This window comes from Arvicanthis niloticus, chromosome 23 (assembly GCF_011762505.2).
Source record: "Arvicanthis niloticus isolate mArvNil1 chromosome 23, mArvNil1.pat.X, whole genome shotgun sequence".
Classification (NCBI taxonomy): domain Eukaryota; kingdom Metazoa; phylum Chordata; class Mammalia; order Rodentia; family Muridae; genus Arvicanthis; species Arvicanthis niloticus.
Genome location: NC_133430.1, coordinates 30,292,985 through 30,311,371, shown reverse-complemented (window position 1 = coordinate 30,311,371; position 18,387 = coordinate 30,292,985). Strand labels below are relative to the sequence as shown.

Genomic DNA, 18,387 nt, shown 5'->3' with positions numbered 1-18,387 from the left:
ACACAGTCTGGCTGCTGGAAGGAATTACCAGATCCTGGGAGCTCACACAGTGTCCATTTCCACTAGGCTTTTCAGGGACTTTTTGTTTTGTTTTGTTTTATGTCTAGGGTCAGATGGCAGCATGACAAAGTTCTTGGTGACAGGCTTTTTCTGGTTAGGTCCACAAGATCCTTGAGGATCTGCGCACAGGGAAACAGAGAGAGATAGATCTGGTTTCTCTTCCTCTCTCCCATCATGAGAGCTCCATCCTTGTGACCTCAGCCCAGCCTAGTACCACCTGCAAACACTGTCACCTTAGGGATTAGGGTTTCAACATAAGAATTTGGGGCTGGGGAAGAAACAACTCCTAGCTGTGCCTTGTATGTGCATTGGACCAACTTGGTCCAGTAGGTTCCATTCATCGAACTAGGACCCATCAGAGTTACAGGCAGCTACATGTCTCTCGTGGGAACAGGAGGGCTGTTATGACTCTGGCATATGAGCTTATGGCCTACACACATGAGATCCCATGATACCTTTGTTCAGTGTGTGAAGCATTTGTGTGGATGGGTCCCTGGCATGGCCACAGGCCTAGAGCTGAACCCAGGGGAACTGGACCCGGGAAGGAGAAGAAAGGCCTTCTGACTTAAGTTTTGTCTCAAAGTGTCTGTTTTTGGGTTTGTCCCTGCATTGATCTGCAAGGGAATGAGGCAAGTAACGGCCCCTCGGGGACTTTGAGGACTTTGCTCTCAATGTCAGCCGTCATTTTCAATCACCCTCTCCCTCCCAGCCATTAATTTTGGCCCAGGATCATGGGGACTTGTCCATCTATCACTCCTAATTGACACTAAATGATCTGTCAGTTTATTGATGAACGGCAGGAGTGGAATTGTCACAATATATTTTACTTTCCAACAACTCCTCCTGACAATTTTACCTTGTCCATCTCGCTCCGTTCACATAAATCTCCATTGGCCGCTCACTCCTGCTCACAGGCTGCTCCGGTGCCAGCCACTTCCACACCAGCCGCACGTGTCAAGGACATCAAGATGGCGGGAGAACTGTGTGCTGGTCCCGAGGTTACTCCCTTCCCTCCTCCTCCTCCTTTCTCTCTCTCTTTTAATGGCATAGATGTTCCAAGAATACGAAAGGGCTTCTTTCCTCTCCCTCTATGTCATTGCCATATTGGAGTCTCTACCTTGTTGTCAGCAGCAAGTAGTTAATTCTTATTAGGTTACAGAAGTGTGAAAGGCAAAAACTCGCCGGCTGGAGGGCTCAGCGGTCTGTAAGCACAGCTGCAAGCACAGACTCTGTCCTTTTAACCCAGCCGTGTTACAGCCTGCCCAGCCCCACCGCAGCCTGTTCATCAGGAAGGTGTCACAGGCGTAGGTTTGCTGGGGCTTCCCTCCGTGTGCTGTGTGTGGTTCTGCGGATACAGGCATGCTATGATTGTCTGCCCTTGGGCCTGTGCCAGGCCTTGTGCTGCCAACAACCAAGGCTGGTCATGCCTGTGAGATGTCTTAGCCATCCATCCCAGCTTGGCACTCAGATGGTTCATTTCAGCGCTCTGTGTCGTGAAAGATGGGAAATTGCTGGTTTAGACATAGGTACAGATAAACAGTTCATCTGATGGAGGTGTACGTAGGGATGTGGAAATCCCGTGGCAAGCAGAGCAGCCTGACAGCATTGCTGAGTCCCTCCCGCCTGCAGGAGATCATTTTTGTTAATTGATAAGGACTGTTTTCCTTTATTAGCCACCATGCTGTTTTGTGCCCATCAAAATTAATAATAATTCCTTAATGTTATCTGATATCCAGATCATAGTCAGTTAATTTCGCCGTAGCAAAGACGTCTTGGTAGAGTTGGGCTGTAAAAAACGGAAAATCGACGCCCACACTTTGTTTAGCTGTTACATCTTTTGCTTCTCATTTGTGCTACAACCCCTTTCTTTCCCCATTCCTTTTGCTTTTATTGCTAGGTGGAGAGCAGAAGGTAAGAGACTCAGCCCGTGAGAGTCCTGGATTCGGACCATTTCTTCTGAGTTGTGATATTTAAATTGTTTCTCAATATCTCCATGGCCTTGTTCCAAGGGAGAGTTAGAGCTGGATCTAGCTGGTGATTCAAACTACGTACACTGTTGTGTTCGGAGTACTACATTGCATGAAGCTCAGGTGTGAGAAGGCCCAAACGTGAGGAGGCCCAGGTGTGTGAGGAGGCCCAGGTGTGAGAAGGCCCAGATGTGAGGAGGCCCAGGTGTGTGAGGAGACCAGTTTTGTGAGGAGGCCCAGGTATGTGAGGAGGCCCAGGTATGTGAGGAGGCCCAGGTATGTGAGGAGGCCCAGGTGTGAGAAGGCCCAGATGTGAGGAGGCCCAGGTGTGTGAGGAGACCAGTTTTGTGAGGAGGCCCAGGTGTGTGAGGAGGCCCAGGTATGTGAGGAGGCCCAGGTGTGTGAGGAGGCCCAGGTGTGTGAGGAGATACAGCTATAAGGAGGACATTGGTATCCACCTGTTCTACTTTAATCTGTGGTCAACAGTTAGTCATGTGTGGCCCTCTACCCCACCATCTCATCAGACTCCTAATGTGTGCAGTATCCATTGATGAGAGTTGCTTATGGAAGTGGTTTCAGTAAAGGCTATCATACAGTGGATTTTAGAATTTTTCACTTCTTACTGAAAATTCTTCTCTAAAGACTTTCTCATCAATGATTGGATTGTCCAAAATATAATCTCTCTTTGATATCCTGGCTCTCTGTTGATAACCTTTAGTTTGTAAAACTTCCAACCTATGGAAAGGCATGAATGACGCAGTGAGCACCCACATCCATTTACCCGAAGGAGCACTGTGAGCGTGTGTACCTGTGAGCGTGTGTACCTGTGAGCGTGTGTACCTGTGAGCATATATACGTGTAAATGTGAGTACTTGTGAGCATTTTTACCCATGAGTGTATATACTTGTGAGGATGTGTATCTGTGAGTATGAATACCTGTGGGTGTGAGTACCTGTGAGCCTGTATACCTGTGAATGTGTGGCTCCTTCCTAGTTGTTCAGGTTGCTCTTGTTTTTATTGTTCACTGGGTACCTTGGGGCTGCTGCCATTCCTTCTGCATTGCTAGTAACTAGAATGTAGTTACTAAAGATTGTTGTGCATTTTCTGTACTTCTGGGTCTATAATGCTCAACACACATAGAGGCACAGTATATAGTTGATCTATGAGTGAATTCTGGATGTTGTGTTTTGCTCCATAATTAAGAAGGGGCATGTGCCCCTGAGTCCAGGGAAGGAAAGCCCTTAACTTTTAACTTTCAGGTTTTCATTAATGAACACAATTTTCCTTGTTTGGATTTCAAGACAAACAAAATAAATGTGGAAGTCTTGAGAATTGATTCTGTACATGTTAGCTTTACCTAAAAAGAAACCAGAACTAGGTGGTAGAGGGGAGTACTGGGCACCAAGAGGGAGCAGTTACTTGAGTCTCAGCAGGTTAGTTATCTATGAGGTGATGAGGGCACACGCACACACACACATGCACATTTCAACCAATTTACCTACCCAGGACTCAGGTGTCACCTGTATGGCTTTCAGGGATGCTCATGTGAACTCCTGTTTGCATATCTGTCTTAACAGTCATATGCTCTCTCTCTGTCTCTGTGTGTGTGTGTGTTTGTGTGCACGCGCGCACGCACCCATGTGCACATGCATGCATGTGATTTGTCTACAGTAAGCTTCTGAGATACTCTAAGCTTAGAAAAGATAACTTTTTAGTACACATAAGACCCTCTTCTGTAAGACCCTCTTTTGTGTGTCATACTTCCTGGGGAGACATGAACAACATCTATTCACCCAAGATAGGGGACCAGTGACACACCAAAATATGAACACCACCAAAATCCAGCCAGTGAACCAGTGAATTGTATTGGGATTTCTTGCAAGTGACTGAGGGGTGACTTGCAGGAGCAAGGATTACTCAAAGATAGCTAAATCACCGGAGCCCACTCCAGCGTGAGTGACAGCTGAAAACTGGAGCACACTATATAGCCTCCAGGCAGATCAACAAGTTGGAGCGTCTTTTCCCGAGAGCTTGACTGGTCTGAGCTTCTTCTAGGTGGCTCAGCTGGTTGTCCAGCTCTGCCAGTCTGAGAGTGTCTCCTAGCAATTCTTACTACTTCTATATGCTTGGAGATGGATGGATTAATTTGGTCAGTTTCAGGAACTTCCTGAAGGTGTTGAGTTGTTTCCAGCCTGAGTTTAAAGAGCTTTCCAAACAATGGAATGTGAGAACACCTAGGGCTTTAGGAGCTTCACAATAGTCTAGAAAGTTTTGTCCCTTCTGCACATTACCTCAGTTTCCTTAACAAAACACCCTCCAAGAGTAAGTTCTGTTTTCTTCTAAATGTATCTTTAAAGAGTACATTAAAAGATACATGTATCTTTAAATGTATCTTTATCTTTTATCTAAAAATGTATCTTTAAAGAATACATTTAAAGGCTGAAAGAAGGTAGAAGATGATGTAGAGAGGTTTTTGTTTAATGAATTTAGAAAAATCATGATCAAGCCAGGCATGCTGACTCAGGCTTATAACTTCAACTACTTAGGGTGCTGAGCCAGGGAGATTGCAAGGCCAGCCTGAATAGCTCAATGAGACCTTGTCTCAAAACTGAAAAAGAGGCCAAAGGAGGCTGGGGACACAGCTCAGTGGTGGAGCAGTCACTTCCATGGCCCCACGGGCAGTCTCTGTTCTGCAAAGGCAAGCATGAGTAAGCAAGCCCCACAATTAATCCTAATTAATTTTAATCTACCTGCATCATCTATTGCTAGATATTTGATATATTCAGTAGGACCCAAAGATAAGCTAAATAACACCCAGCCTGTGTGCATTGAACTAAGAAGCAAAGTAGGGAAAGTGGGCTGGTGTGTCAGGCCTTTCTGCCCTGTCCTCCTGTTCTGCTGGTCCTCCTTATAACTGTACCTCCTCACACACCTGGGCCTCCTCACACACCTGGGCCTCCTTACACACCTGGGATGGGGGAAGGGGTGACAATGATGGGTGCATCATGGCAGAAGAGGATGCAGGTAAAGGAGGAGGCTAAGCTGCCCCCTTCCCACTCAGCCCTGCAGCCTCATCGTAGGGAGAAACTTCCCAAGTCTCTTTCTGGTGTTGGAAAAGGCAAGCACTGGAGATGGGCCCTCCATCCAGCACAGACAGCAAGCAGCCTGGGGCTTCTGGGGTTGCTTGTTGCATTTTTGTGGAGAAAAGCCTGGGCTTTAGTGCTGAAGTATAGGGCCTAGAGAGATGGCTAAGTGGTTAAGAGCACTGGCTGCTCTTCAAGAGGACCCAGGTTCAATTCCCAACACCCACATGGCAGCTCACGAGTTTCTGTAATTCCAGTTCCAGGGATCCAACACCCTTAGACAGACATACATATAAAACACTAATGTATCTAAAATAAAAATAAATAAATTGTTAAAAAAAAAAAAAAAAAAAAAAAAAACTAAATATAACCAGGATTCCAAAAGGAAGGGAGAAGGAGGACACGTGGCGGCTTGGCAAGTTTGCTTCATTCCTTTTTGTTTTTTCCTGAGACAGGATTTTACTCTATAGCCCAGGAACTTAACTATATAAGCCAGGCTGGTCTCTGTCTCTGGTGTTCCAATGTGGTGGGATTACAGGTGTGTGTGTGTGTGTGTGTGTTGGATGAATTTTACTTAAATAAGAAACAACAGAGTATAGAATTTAAAAAATACAAAAAGGTGGAGTAAGTAATGAAAGCTCTCATTCCTGCCTCCCATCCTAGAAGCAACGTTACTGTGCGTGCATATGTGCGCATGCGTGCGCTCACGCACTTGCACACATGTACAAATACTGGTTAATGTATTTCCCCTTTCTGCCCTGACACAAGAGGCAGCCGTACTCATCTGGAGTTTCCTGTTTGGATCTCAGGGTGCTGTTTCTTACCAGTCTTTCTAAATCTCAGCGTAAGGTGGGAAGGAAAGAAGCCAAGAAAGCAGCTATCATGTGACCCCCAAGAAAGCAGCTATCACGTGACCCCTGGAAAGTTTTATAGCAGCTTTTAGATGCGCACTGGGATAGGCTAGAAAAGAGGGACGACATGCACCGCACTCTGTCTTGTGATTTGGGGGGCAATTTCACACACCTCCACTTGGGACTGAACCGGGGATGTTCTGCACAGAGTCCGGTTCAGCTTGGGGCCCTGTGTAGTGTCACAAAGCCCGTTTGTTGAGGCAGCGCTTGGCCGTGATGTGACTCTGCTGCTGCCCCGAGTGCTTCCCAGCTCTGGAGCACAGATACCTGAGGCCCCAAGGGGCATCAAGGAGAGGAAAACTGACCGTCTGAGCTGAGCTTGTCTACCCCTGTGCCCAGGGAGATCTGGAGCCCCATGGTGCAGATTTCTAAGGCTCGTGGTCCACAGGTCCTTGTCCCAGTGGCTGTATGCCAGCCTGATAGATCCAGGGGCAAGGGCCAGCCCCCTCACCTCCCCAGCCTGCTACTAGCCCCTCTCTCGTGTTAACCTTTTCTCAGCCAAGTTAGCCTTGACTACATTGTAATTGAAAGCCCAGCTGTGCCTCTAGAATGAATTCTTACATGTCCTTTGAAGACTTTGGCCTCTAGCCCTCATGGCGTCTAGTTTTGCAAAAAGCGAAGCTCTCTAGGCACTCCAGCTGGTCATTTCTTGGAACTGGGGCTTCGATTGTAGAGCTGGAGGGATGCCCCTGGAGATCAGGAGCAGGATGAACGGCCCATGGGAGGAGCCCTTGAATAACCACAGGGAAAAAGCTGAATCTCCCATGGAACATCCCTTGTTTCTCTGGACTTTCTGTAGTGCAAAGGTCCCCTCTCTAGAAAACTCAGACCTGTGTCTTTTTATCTGTCCAATTGTGCTGTTGCCAGAAGAGCCATCTGGGCTCTGTGTGAACCCTGCACTACTAGAGAGATTACAGACAACAACCAGCTTAGGTTCCACGGTTTGAAAATAAAGCCATCTCCCTGGTGTAAAATTGCAAACAGGACAGAAAAAAAAGTAAACTTACCCCTGGCTACTGCCTCTCCGCTCCTGGTTGTCTCTCTAGAGGCAAGTTCCCAGGATCAGGATTGTCTGCCAGTGTCCTGGAATACTTCAGGAGATACACAGATGGCCCCTGACCGGTGACAGTTTGGCAGGTAACTTCTGATGATTTTTTTTTTTTTCTTTTTGTGATGTGAAAGCAGCATGTGTGAGTAGAAACTACACGTTGGGTCTCAGCTTTGGATCTTTCTCTGGGCCAGCGATGGTGGGAAGCTCTCTGGAGATGCTGGGTGCAGATCCAGGCCCGCCACACGAATGCAGTGGCGCGCCCAGATGCTGCAGTGTGCCGTGCTAAGTACTGCCCTTCTATCAGGTTGGGGTGTTCTCTGCATTTTAACACCTTTACTGAGAAATTGAGTGTATACTCGCATATGTACTCATCATATATAAAAAATTAAATAAGAATTTTAAGCATACTGTGTTCTGGACCTTGCTGCCTTCTTATATTTTCTCTTAATGGTAATGGCATCTTGAAGATCCTTTCTTTCTTTCTTTCTTTCTTTCTTTCTTTCAATGTTTGTTTGGCTATTGTAAGAGTCATACTCATTGTCTGGGCTTCACCACCTTCTAGTTTTGCCACGTGGTACCTGGTATGGTGCCTTTGCCTATGGGAGAACTCATCAGACATTCCCAGGACTCTATTGATTAGCGTCTTCCATGTCTACTCTTGTGTGTGATTGGAACAGCAAAGCCAACAGGCATAGCCACAGCCCTCCAACCTCCATAGCCTGTCATCTTTAGAGCGGTGCTCCGGCCAGCCCCTTGCCCTGCAGAGGAAGGTGAGCTCGAAGGATGCAGTCTGCACTGAGGCATGAGCCAAGGCCCTACTAGACCTGCCATTAACAGGTTTAATTAGGCCAGTCATTAAGTTCAATTAGGCATTGGAAGTGACTGTCTCTTCCAACCCTGTAGTGCCCTCTAAGAGCTGGATCTGCTCCCAGACAGCCAGTTTGGGAGCTAGGCAATTAGACCCTGGGGCCCTAGCAGTCCCTGTTTCTGGGGCTGTGACTCCTGTGCTAAGCCCAGGGCACAGTAACCCAGAGTGAGGTGCTGTTAGCACAGTAACCCAGAGTGAGGTGCTGAGAATGCGTGCTAACATGGCCAGGCATCTGTTTGCTGAGCTTGCTGACTAAGCACCAGCCCTCTGCTAGCCCCTCCCTTTCCTGTGTCTGTAATGAAAGCCAGCATCCACCTACACTCTTTGTCTCTTCCTTTCCTTACATGTGGTCTTGGTCACATCATGTGCGCTCTTTGGCCCATGGTTCCCTGAGGAATTGGGACTGGAACTAGATGGTCACGGGACCAGAGAAACAGCTCCGTTGATAAAGTACTTGCCCTGTAGGTATGGGGACTTAAGTTTCAATCCCCAACACCCATGTTAAAAAAAGCAGAGTACCATGGTATGTGCCTGTATTTTCAGTGCCCAGGAGCTGGAGACAGGACCATCTCTGGGGCTTTCAGGCTAGTCAGTGTAGCCTAATTGATGCCATGTGTACGTGTATATGCACATGTACCCAAACACTAAACATACACTTACATGGGAGCACACCTGCAAGAACATACACATACACACACACAAGAACTGGATGACCTCAGGGTCTCCCTTCTCCGCTGTAGCATGCGTTAACTCTGGGAAATAAATCCCATGAATCCATGCACACCTTGGAGATGGGAAGTTGGAGGAGAATTGAGCCTTGAGCCTTCTTATCAGCAAGTGAAGATGTTTTAGGGAAAGGCAGTGAGTGGGATGCAGGTCCCGAGGTGAGTCCTGTGGAGGTGCCGAGGGGTGGCATGACTCTGCGCTTGCAGCTCGGCAAACTTGGCTCCGCTTCTTAAGTTTCATTAAAATCAAGCGTCAGGCTATAGCCGAGGCTCAGGAGTAGAGCACTTGCTTAGCATGTGTGAAGCCCTGGGTTTAGGGTTTAGTCCCAATGCAACTCACCAACACACACACACACACACACACACACACACACACACAGAGAGAGAGAGAGAGAGAGAGAGAGAGAGAGAGAGAGAGAGAGAGAGACAAAGACAGAGAGAGACAGAGACAGAGAATCTCAAAGGCCTGTGCACCTCTGAAAGCCAGAGTGAGCATCCAGCACATTGCCTGCTCAGAACAGGTCATTATCGTCAAGAAGTACTACTTTGAAGTGAATCAGTTGATGAAAGTGAGGCAGGATCGGGCCTTCTGGGCTCAGGCCAGGTGTGGAGGCCTGGGTGCACTGTGGTGAGTGTTTAGAATGAGCTACAGTGGGAACTAGAGCCCACTAGTAGCTAGCTAGGGGTAGCCCAGGGCTGACAAAGAGCCTGGAGTTGCAGGCCTGACTTCACCTTTCAAGGAATGGGAACCAGTACTCATCACTTCACTGCTGACATCAGGGTGTGTGTGTGTGTGTGTGTGTGTGTGTGTGTGTGTGTGTGTGTGTCTGTATCCGTATCTGGGTGTCTGGGTATGTGTGTGTGTTCTTAATACACCATGCTATTCTCTAGTGGGCACTAGCTCAGTTCTGATATTATATACTTGGAGTTAGCATCAGATTCCACAGGTTAAGGGCTCAGCCCCACAGAGCTGTACCCCTCCCCCGACCACCTGCATCCACACCCTATGCCAGCTGCAGGCCTTGGTTGCTTCTTGACCAAGCAGCTAGAAATCTTGGGTTCCCACTGCCTCTTCTTGGGATTCAAATACTCACCTAGAGTAGCTCGCAGACCTGAGCCAAACACTTGGCTAGTGCCAATTTGTTGCAAAGCATATTTTAAAAAAATTTATAGGCTGGGTGTGGTAGCACATGCCTTCAGTCTCAACACTCAGGATGCAGGCCAATCTCTGGAAGTTTAAGGCCAGCCTGGTCAATATAGTGAATTCTAGGCCAGCCAGAGCTATACAGTGAACCCTTGTCTCAAGAAAAATTTTATATCTTTTCCTTAGTGTGTGTGTGTGTGTGTGTGTGTGTGTGTGTGTGTGATCAAAGGATAACTCTGAAGAGTTAATTCTCTCCTTCCACCATGTGTATCCCGTGGCTTGGTGGTAAGGGCCTCTATCCACTGAGCTATCTCACTGGCCCACAAAGCATGTTTGAAAGGATACAGCTGAGCAGCCAAATGAAGGGCTAGAGAGAGTAAAGGCAGGACTTCTCTCTTTATGAAGTTGGGGTGTGCTACCTGCCCATCACCTGGACACCTTCCTGTTCACTAACCTGGCAGCTCTCGGGGTCTATGGCTTTCAGGTCTCCATGGAGGCTTTATCACATAGACATGGCTGTGGATGATGCACTCCACCTGCAGCTTCTCTCCCCTCCCGGAACCTGAAGTCAGGCATGGGGAGGTTGGGGGATGGGCATCCTAAGGCCACACAGTGCTCCTTCCTGGGTCTCTCTTGATCGCTTTATTTTCAGTTGTCCTATCAATATACAAACAAAACAAACCCCCAAATCCTCCACTCAGAGGCTTCAGAGCTGTGTGCTAGGAAACCCCATGTATCCCTGTCTCATGGTGGCCCAGACACCTGAAAGACTCTGAAAGACTGTCTCTGCCCTTCCTTTCAGTGGTGTCTTCTCTTTAGGTAAAAACAAAGTTGTAAATGGAGTTTGCTCCTCTTTTTCTTCTGAGTTTGAGACTTTCTCTAGCAGCTGTTAGCCATGTCTCTCATCTGTATCTTGAGACTTCGAGTTCCCCCATACCCGTTTCTGATCTGGATTTCTCTTTAGAGATGCTGTGTAAGGTTAACCCATTATGGTTGCTTCTCTACTGTACTTGCTTTCTGGACCAAGAGCGGTTCACACCTGCCATGGAGTGAGCTGTCCCGTTGGGGTTGTTGTCACTATAAGCAATAAAACCCCATTCGCAGGGCAGCCACAGAAAGGTGTTTGTCTCAAAAATGAGAGGACCAAGACCTGCAGCCCCACTGCACTGGCACAGATCGAACCCGTCCAGCTCTCTGCCCCACTGTCTGTAGTGTGTGGTTGTGTAGTGTGAGGAAGGTATTCTCCTTCAGCTCTGCTTCGTGTTCCCCTTGCTCAGAAATGGGGTGACACCCTCCCCACAGGGTGAGAGGATGCAGAAGGAAGCTTTCAGTTGGGCTCATTGTTTTCCTGGCAGAATTGGGGTTTGAGTCAAGAGGAAGGAGGGGATGGATGGCTTTAGGGTAAGTGCTAGGCTGTTTCAATGTTCTCACACTAGCAAGCTGCTCCAGAATAAACTACACTGTTAAATTGTAAAGACTGTTATGAGGCTCGGTGTGGTGGCTCTCATCTATAAGTGCAGCACCGAGGAAGCTGAGACAGGAGAATTATCCTTTTGAGACTGTGGTGGACTACGTAACGAGAACCAGGTCAGTCTAGGTTACATGGTGAGACTACATTTTTTTAATGTGTCACGTGATGTGCAGGTGTGTTCTGTGTAGCGCAGAAACAAATTCACCTAATTTTCAAAGCTGGAAGAAGTGGAGAACCCTTCAGAAAGGCTTTCACATGTCAAAGCCAGGAAAAGTTGCTCTTCACGTAGGAGCCAAGTGTAGAGGCAGGCAGGCAGGAAAGGAACCAAGAGGCAGAGGATGGGCGGCTGGAGGGAGGAAAGTGAGTGGGGTACACGTTACAGAACCTTGGGGGTCGAGTCCATTTTGTCCAGCTGGGGTGAGGCCAGCCCCTGGATGGAATGTCCACAGAGTGGTGAATCTGTAGGCAGCAAGGGCAGGATGCTGGGTCCCCAGAGACAAAGTTACTAGTTACGCATGACATAACTAGCTAGTGGTTATTTAATAGTTAATAAAAGGTAGACACAGCTAGCTGGCAGTGTGTGGGCTCAGATCTGGTGTGAGAGAAAGACCATCCCTGCAAGGAGAAACACCCTGTCATGTTCCTGTCTACAGTGGAGATAACTGTGCCCATGGCAGCCGCTGCTTCTACCCACTGAGTACTTCCTGACAACCAAGTATAGCCATGCGCTTCGTAAGATGCAGTAGTCAGCAGCCAACCCCAGGCTCCTCAGTGGTCCCCCAAGATTGTCTACTGGCATTATAGCTCACTGAGGCTGGATGCGCACTGTGATGGTCATACAGTGATGGTGTTGTCTATGCGCACTGTGATGGTCATACAGTGATGGTGTTGTCTTTGCGCACTGTGACGTCCGTACAGTGATGGTGTTGTCTAATGGTGCATTGCATAGCATGATTCTCCCTCCTTAAGTGATGGGTGAGTGTACTATGCCCAGTAGTTTGCCTGAATTATGGTACTTGATTCCTGGCACAGCCCTGTGGTGTAGAAGGTGGTATTTTCACTATTTACAGAACTCCCCCAAGAGCACACAGCTAGAGAACAGTGAATCACTGGTTTGAACGTCTGTCTTAGTCTGTTTCAGCTGTTATAACAAGACACAGTAGACCAGGTTATAGGAATGTTTCTCCACATAGTAGATCCGGGAGTAAGAGGCAGCAGCAGATTCTGGTGAGAGAGGCCATCTGCCTCCAAGATGGTGCCCTGTGGCTGTGTTCTGTAATGAAAGGGTAGAAGGACCTAGTGAGTTCCCTCCAGCCTTTTCCCAATGTGCTAATCCCTCTGCCTGATGGTTCGAGCAGCCCTGAAAGCTGCACCTCTTGGCCACTGCTGCACCAAGGGCTAAGTTGCAAACCTCAAAACATTCCTCTCAAGTTCAGGGAAGACTCACATTCAAACCCTCTGACTTGTACACACTCAGAATCTCTGCTTCCTAGTGAGCTGTATAAATCAAGGTTGGAGCTGCCTGGGTTTGGAGGTTTAGGGGGTTCAGCGGAGCTGTGCAGACACCCTTCTTCCAGCCACCTGGTGGGGGGTTGAGAGCTGGTGAATGGGATAGAAGAGTCATCAAGAAAAAGTCAGACTTCTCCTTGCAAGTGACGGTGTGGTCCCTGCAAATGAGACTGGAAGGGGACAGTTTCCTTCCTACTACCCTCCCTGTCTCCCCCATTAAAATCGTCTCCCTCCCTCCACCCTGCTTCCTGCCTTCTGCATTGATTTGGGTCTCCAGACAAGCATGTCACACTGTCTTGGTTGACATTTCCAGGCCGGGCTAAGCCAGGTGTGGAGTAGTGGCTCCTTGGAGGCTGTCAGAATAGAGGATATTCCCAGCAAACGGGACATGGATCAGGGGAGGCAAGGCTGGTGTCCTTCTCTAACTCGGGAGAGCCCTGGGCACCAGTGAAGTCTGGCTTCCCCAGTTCGGAGATGGAGAACATGAAGCCCTAGGAGGTTACATGACTTGGAATTACAGGATCTTAAGTTAGAAAGGCCCTCGCACATCACCTTGCCCCTCCGCCCAAGGTCGTGCAGCTAATTAGTATAATGGAATGTGCCTTGAATCCTACTGCCGTGCCCATTCTCAAACCTTTAGAGCTGCTCACATTCATCTCAAGTTCATGAAAAGGCCACACACTGTACTGTTTGAGCAAGAGCTAGGTGCTCAGAATAAAACCGTCTTTACTGCTGTCCTCTGGGACCCTCACAGAAATGAGATGGTGGTCCTGTGAAGCATCTTACAAACCAAAAAAAAAAAAAAAACTTTCAAGGAAAAAAGTTGTGTCCCCTGAGCCAGCCAGGCGGAGCTAAAGGGAGACTGGCTGCCTTGTAGTCTGAGCTAGAAGCCAGGAGGGACTGGCGAGTGACGCCAGCCATTGGTTAAAATTCTCCTGACAGAAGTGGTCCCCTTGTTCTCCCTTTGATGGGTTCGTGCTCTCAAAAATAAAATGCAGCTGTGAACATCATACCTGCCTCCTCCCTTTGCTTTTCAGTCCTCTATTAAGAAATAACCAAGAGCAGTTTTATTATAAGCTGCAGCAGTTGGGCGTACATGCACAGGAAACAGCTTTCCCGCAAAGCCTCCGGCCCGTTGATCTGGTGGGCTTCTCACCAAAGCTGCTTATCAAGGTCTTTGTTAGTGTTTCCTGGTTTTACAGTGGTCATTATGTAAGAAGCCATGTTTTCAAGTGTCATCGTGTCCTTGGGTCATATCTACCCTCACTACCTGGGGGAGCTCTGAGATCTTCAGGAAGCCCTGCTGGTCCTCTCACCTCAAATGTTGCAGCTACAAGGGGGATATGGAGTCTCGGGACCATGAGCACAGCTCGTTACTCAGGCCAGATGGGGTCTTCATGGACTTCTGGGGATGAGTCTAGGATGTAGAAGAGGAGTAGAAAAAGCAACGGGTTAGTGAAGAAGGAAATATTTACAGGCCTCTGTAGAAGCACAGACACCTTAAGTTCCAGCACTCAGGAGGCTAAGTCAGGAGGAATCCAAGTTCAAGGTCAGCCTGAGCTATATAGGGAGATTCATCTCAGAACAAAACAAAAACAGAAAGCAAACAAAAGAGAACTGAAATAAAAATTTCTGGAAACGCCGGGCAGTGGTGGCGCACGCCTTTAATCCCAGCACTTGGGAGGCAGAGGCCAGCCTGGTCTACAGAGTGAGTTCCAGGACAGCCAGGGCTACACAGAGAAACCCTGTCTCGGAAAAAACAAACAAACAAACAAACAAACAAACAAACAAACAAACAAAATTTCTGGAAACACAGAGAAGTTGACTTAGGGACCCCCTGGTTTCTTCTGGCCTCGGCTGTGTATCCTTCCCTTCTCCTCTCCTGCTCCACACAGCTGTTTCTCCAGGACTGGACTCATGGAGGTTGGGGGGGCTTTATATTTTTCATTAGCTTTCTCTCTGATCATCTGATGCATAGGTCTCACCATGCCTCCGGGATTTCTATAACACTTCTCGAGCCTGTTCTCGTCCACTCCTAACAAAGAGTACACTGGAGGCTCAGACTCTTGCACACTGTAGTGTGCAGCTACCCTAAAATAAAGCGTATATTCTCTAAAATTGTGTTTTTATCTTCATGGTCCTCTGATTGGTGACGATATCTTCACATTGAGGATGTAGTTTTCTTTCAGATAACTTGGTTAAGGGATAAGTAAGGAGCCCTTTTAAAGGGAATATGGAGTAGCTGCAGCTGCAGTAGAAATCCAGACAGTGGCGTGTGACATGGGGAAGCTTGAGGAACCGTCGGCCTCAGTCCTCCTGCCGCCTCTCCATCTTACCTCCCGCGGCAGCGAACAACCTCCTCCACTTCACCCGCGCTGCTGAGAGCTGCAGACTACGAGGCAAGCTGTATGCTCTGCAGAAATCCAGCTTCTGTGTTGGCTTGAATGATTTGAGGGGAGCCGAGGACCCAATGAAAGTTGCTGTCCATCTCAGCATAGCTGGTCCCCTCTTGAGCAAGCCCGCCTGCTGACCCTGCCAGCTCTGATACCTTCTTTGTGTTCAGCCGCTACCTAGCCGGCAGGAGCTACCACCTTGTCTGGCCTCATGTGGCCCCGTCATGGGTCTGGCCTTTCCAACTGGAAAGCCTTCCTGTGGCCTCGCTGCCTGTCTCTCACTGGGCAAGTCCTCCAGGAAGTCTGACTGCAGCGCCTGGCTCCCTTTGAGTCCCCCCTTGTCATTTTGCTTCTATCAGTTTCCCTGTCCCATGAAGTTTGGAGCACAGTAGATAGAGCACACGGCACCAACCTGAGGGGTGCACTGAGGTCCTAGCTCTGCAACCAGCAAGCTTTGGGCCTTCTCTGGATCCCTTTCATCTCCACGTCAAACTTAGCAGTCACTAATCAGAGTGGATGGCAGTGGACTGGCTATCTTAGGCCTTGCAGTACGAGCTTATGGAGGGTTTCATGTTATTTCTATAATGTTCTTTTTTCCTGCCAAAGTAGAAAGTACAGAACAGAATTTCCCCAGTTCCCAGCTCTTAGCCTGTAATTGCAGTCCAGTAAAGGTTCCCTGAGTACTGTAACGTGTAGCTCAAGTTCCTAAGGACTCTGACCCTCAGCTGCTTTTCCCTGCAGCAGACACATGCACATGTTTTATATGGGCTCCCAACTGGTTTCAGCTACTAAAACTGTTGCTGTGTGTTCTGACTTCTTTCTCTTCCTGCCCTGTTAGAATCCTAACAATGATGCTATTTTTTAATCTTCCCAGCAGGGGGCAGACTTCATCCAGGAATGGCTGCATCATTCTCCAGCTCATCCAGAGGACAGGGTTTGTGCACAGACAGGACTGGGATGAGGTTTTCATCTCTCACCATGATACCTGATGATGAACTATTCTTACACAAACTACATAGGATGCAGCGTGACCTAGAGCCACACAGTGACAAAATTTGGATGCTAGGGAGTTCTTATTTTAAGTGACAAAGGATACTATTAATCTTTTTGGACACTAAACAGAGAGATGACTGGAGCTAGGCACTGAGAGACGGGAGATAGGAGCTTCCTCTTTCAAAAGAGACTTGAGTGAGAAACCTGTTGGCTTTTCCCGGGAATTTTAGGTATACTATGTGTTATAATGTGGAGCCTTCCCTCGCTCAGGCCTGGCTGAAAGTTGCCTCTGAGCTTTCAGAGGCAATGAGGAGTTTTTGTTCAGGTGTTTTATTTCATTTCATTTCATTTCATTTCATTTCATTTCATTTCATCTTTAGAGACAGGGTTTCACTATGTCTGGCCTTGAACTCACTATGAAGACCAAGGCCTAAACCTGAGGGGTGCGTGTGAGGTTCTAGCGGGCCTCTGCGTCTTGAGTGCTGGGATGCCCAGCAGTTCTGAGGTTTCTATGAGGGATTTTTAACCATGAAGCTAAGACACTTTGTAGGAAAATGGTATTGGATTGCTTCCTTACAGAAGGGCACGTGGGTAAACTGCAAGGCGTTGTGGCCGTTATGTCTTCCCCAGTATCTTGCTAATTCTCTTCCATGAACTTGGTCCCTGCTGCAGAATAATCTCATCTTTTTTGCATGGACCCGTGTGACTTTAGAGTCTTCTCACCTGCGACGAGTTACGGTTGTCCTTGTGTGCCCAGACTCTTCACTCTGCTTCCTGGACCAGACGCAATGGTTGTTGGGAATGTACAGGGGGTCCAGGGTCCATTTAGCTTCAAGGACACTTCCCCCCATTTATCCCAGTTATGTCCCCTGCTAAACTAGGTTAACGGTGTCTAATTAACCACTGAACATTGTCATGCTGCATAAAGATAGAGTCCCGGCTGTCCTCCGAGCCAGGATACTTTATCTCCATTTACATCTCTGCAGTGTTCCATTAGGCACGAGAGACTGTTTCCACGAGGTCTACATTAGGGCCACCTTCAGTTTTCTCATGGAAGCAGCAAAGGCTTTGTCTGGTGCAAAGGGAACCCAGGTTGCTTTGGGGGCCTCACCCTCAGCTGCTGGCAGTGTCTGCAGACTGCAGTCATAATCACTTGCAGGTCCCTCGCATGTGGTTCTTATTTTGATCATGGTGGCCAACCCAAGCCCTTGATGGATTAGTCAGTGGTCAGATAGCTGCAAGAGAGTTGGAGAGATGAATCAGGTAATGCACACAAAGGTAGATAGACCTCATCTGAAGAGTCGCCCCAGAATGAAAGCAGGAGAACCCAGAGTCCTTGGGTTCCCTGTGGCTGCAGTCATAAACTGTGACACTGAGGTCACACTTGTCCTCAGCCAGCCCAATAAGCAAAAAGGTAGGACTGGGGAAGAGAAGGTGACCTATCCAGATAACACCCCAGCTCCCACCATATTACAGAGTGTGTAATAAACCACACAAAACAAATAAACCACCAGACTGGGAGACTTGGCAAAGTTGCAGCCCTACTCTAAGTTTCAAGCATGTTCGTCCCATGGAAAAAAATAGTTGGTTCCCAGCAGAGGGTATGGAAGGGGCATATCTGCCCATGTAGAGCTGCTTTTGTGTATGTGTGTCCTTGTCAGGCAGGGGTTAAAAGCTGGGCTTTGGCGTTAGCTGCCCTGGTTTGCATTCACACCTGTTGCCCTCCCTCCGGGTGGGCAGCAGAAAGCTGGGTCTCTGAGCCTCGGCTTCTTCAGTTGTGCAGTAGAGTGAATAAGATTGATAAGGGATTGTTCTCGTGCATCACATCGTGTGTGCTACATATACCACGGTTCCTAAGCTAAACAGCGTTAGTGCCCAATGTCCGGCAGCCCCAAAGCCAACTCTCAGCTCTCCTGAGAACCGTGAGGCTTCATCAAGCTGAACAGGGCAGAGAGACGCAGATATGAAGACCAGGAGGGGACTGGTCAGGTGCTAAGCCAGGAGTCTGGGCTTTAAAGGAAGGTAGCAGGGCAGCAGTTAAGCACTTCTGTCTGAGAGGCCAATATTGAGAGCCCAGCAGCTCCTGGCCAGGTGTTTCAGTGCTTGCTAAGGGCCACCACAGATGACCAGGATTTCTCCTTTTCCAGTTGCTGGCCAACCAGACCCACTTCCTCACCACTTGTGCGCTCCTGTATCCAAGTCTTCAAGGAGG

The 18,387-nt window shown here is 48.2% G+C and overlaps 1 protein-coding gene across 2 annotated transcripts in view; it reads left to right on the top strand.

The window, feature by feature from the left end:
• The window catches only part of Ift43 (intraflagellar transport 43), a 75,214-nt gene that overhangs the window by 32,236 nt on the left and 24,591 nt on the right, over positions 1–18,387 (top strand). The window contains exon 4 of one of the 2 annotated variants that reach the window (XM_076921603.1): positions 16,057–16,116. The exons of the other annotated variant lie outside the window; for it this stretch is intronic. Within the exon in view, the coding sequence (XP_076777718.1) occupies positions 16,057–16,116 (60 nt within the window). The remainder of the gene's footprint in view (positions 1–16,056; positions 16,117–18,387) is intronic. 2 annotated transcript variants of the gene reach the window in all.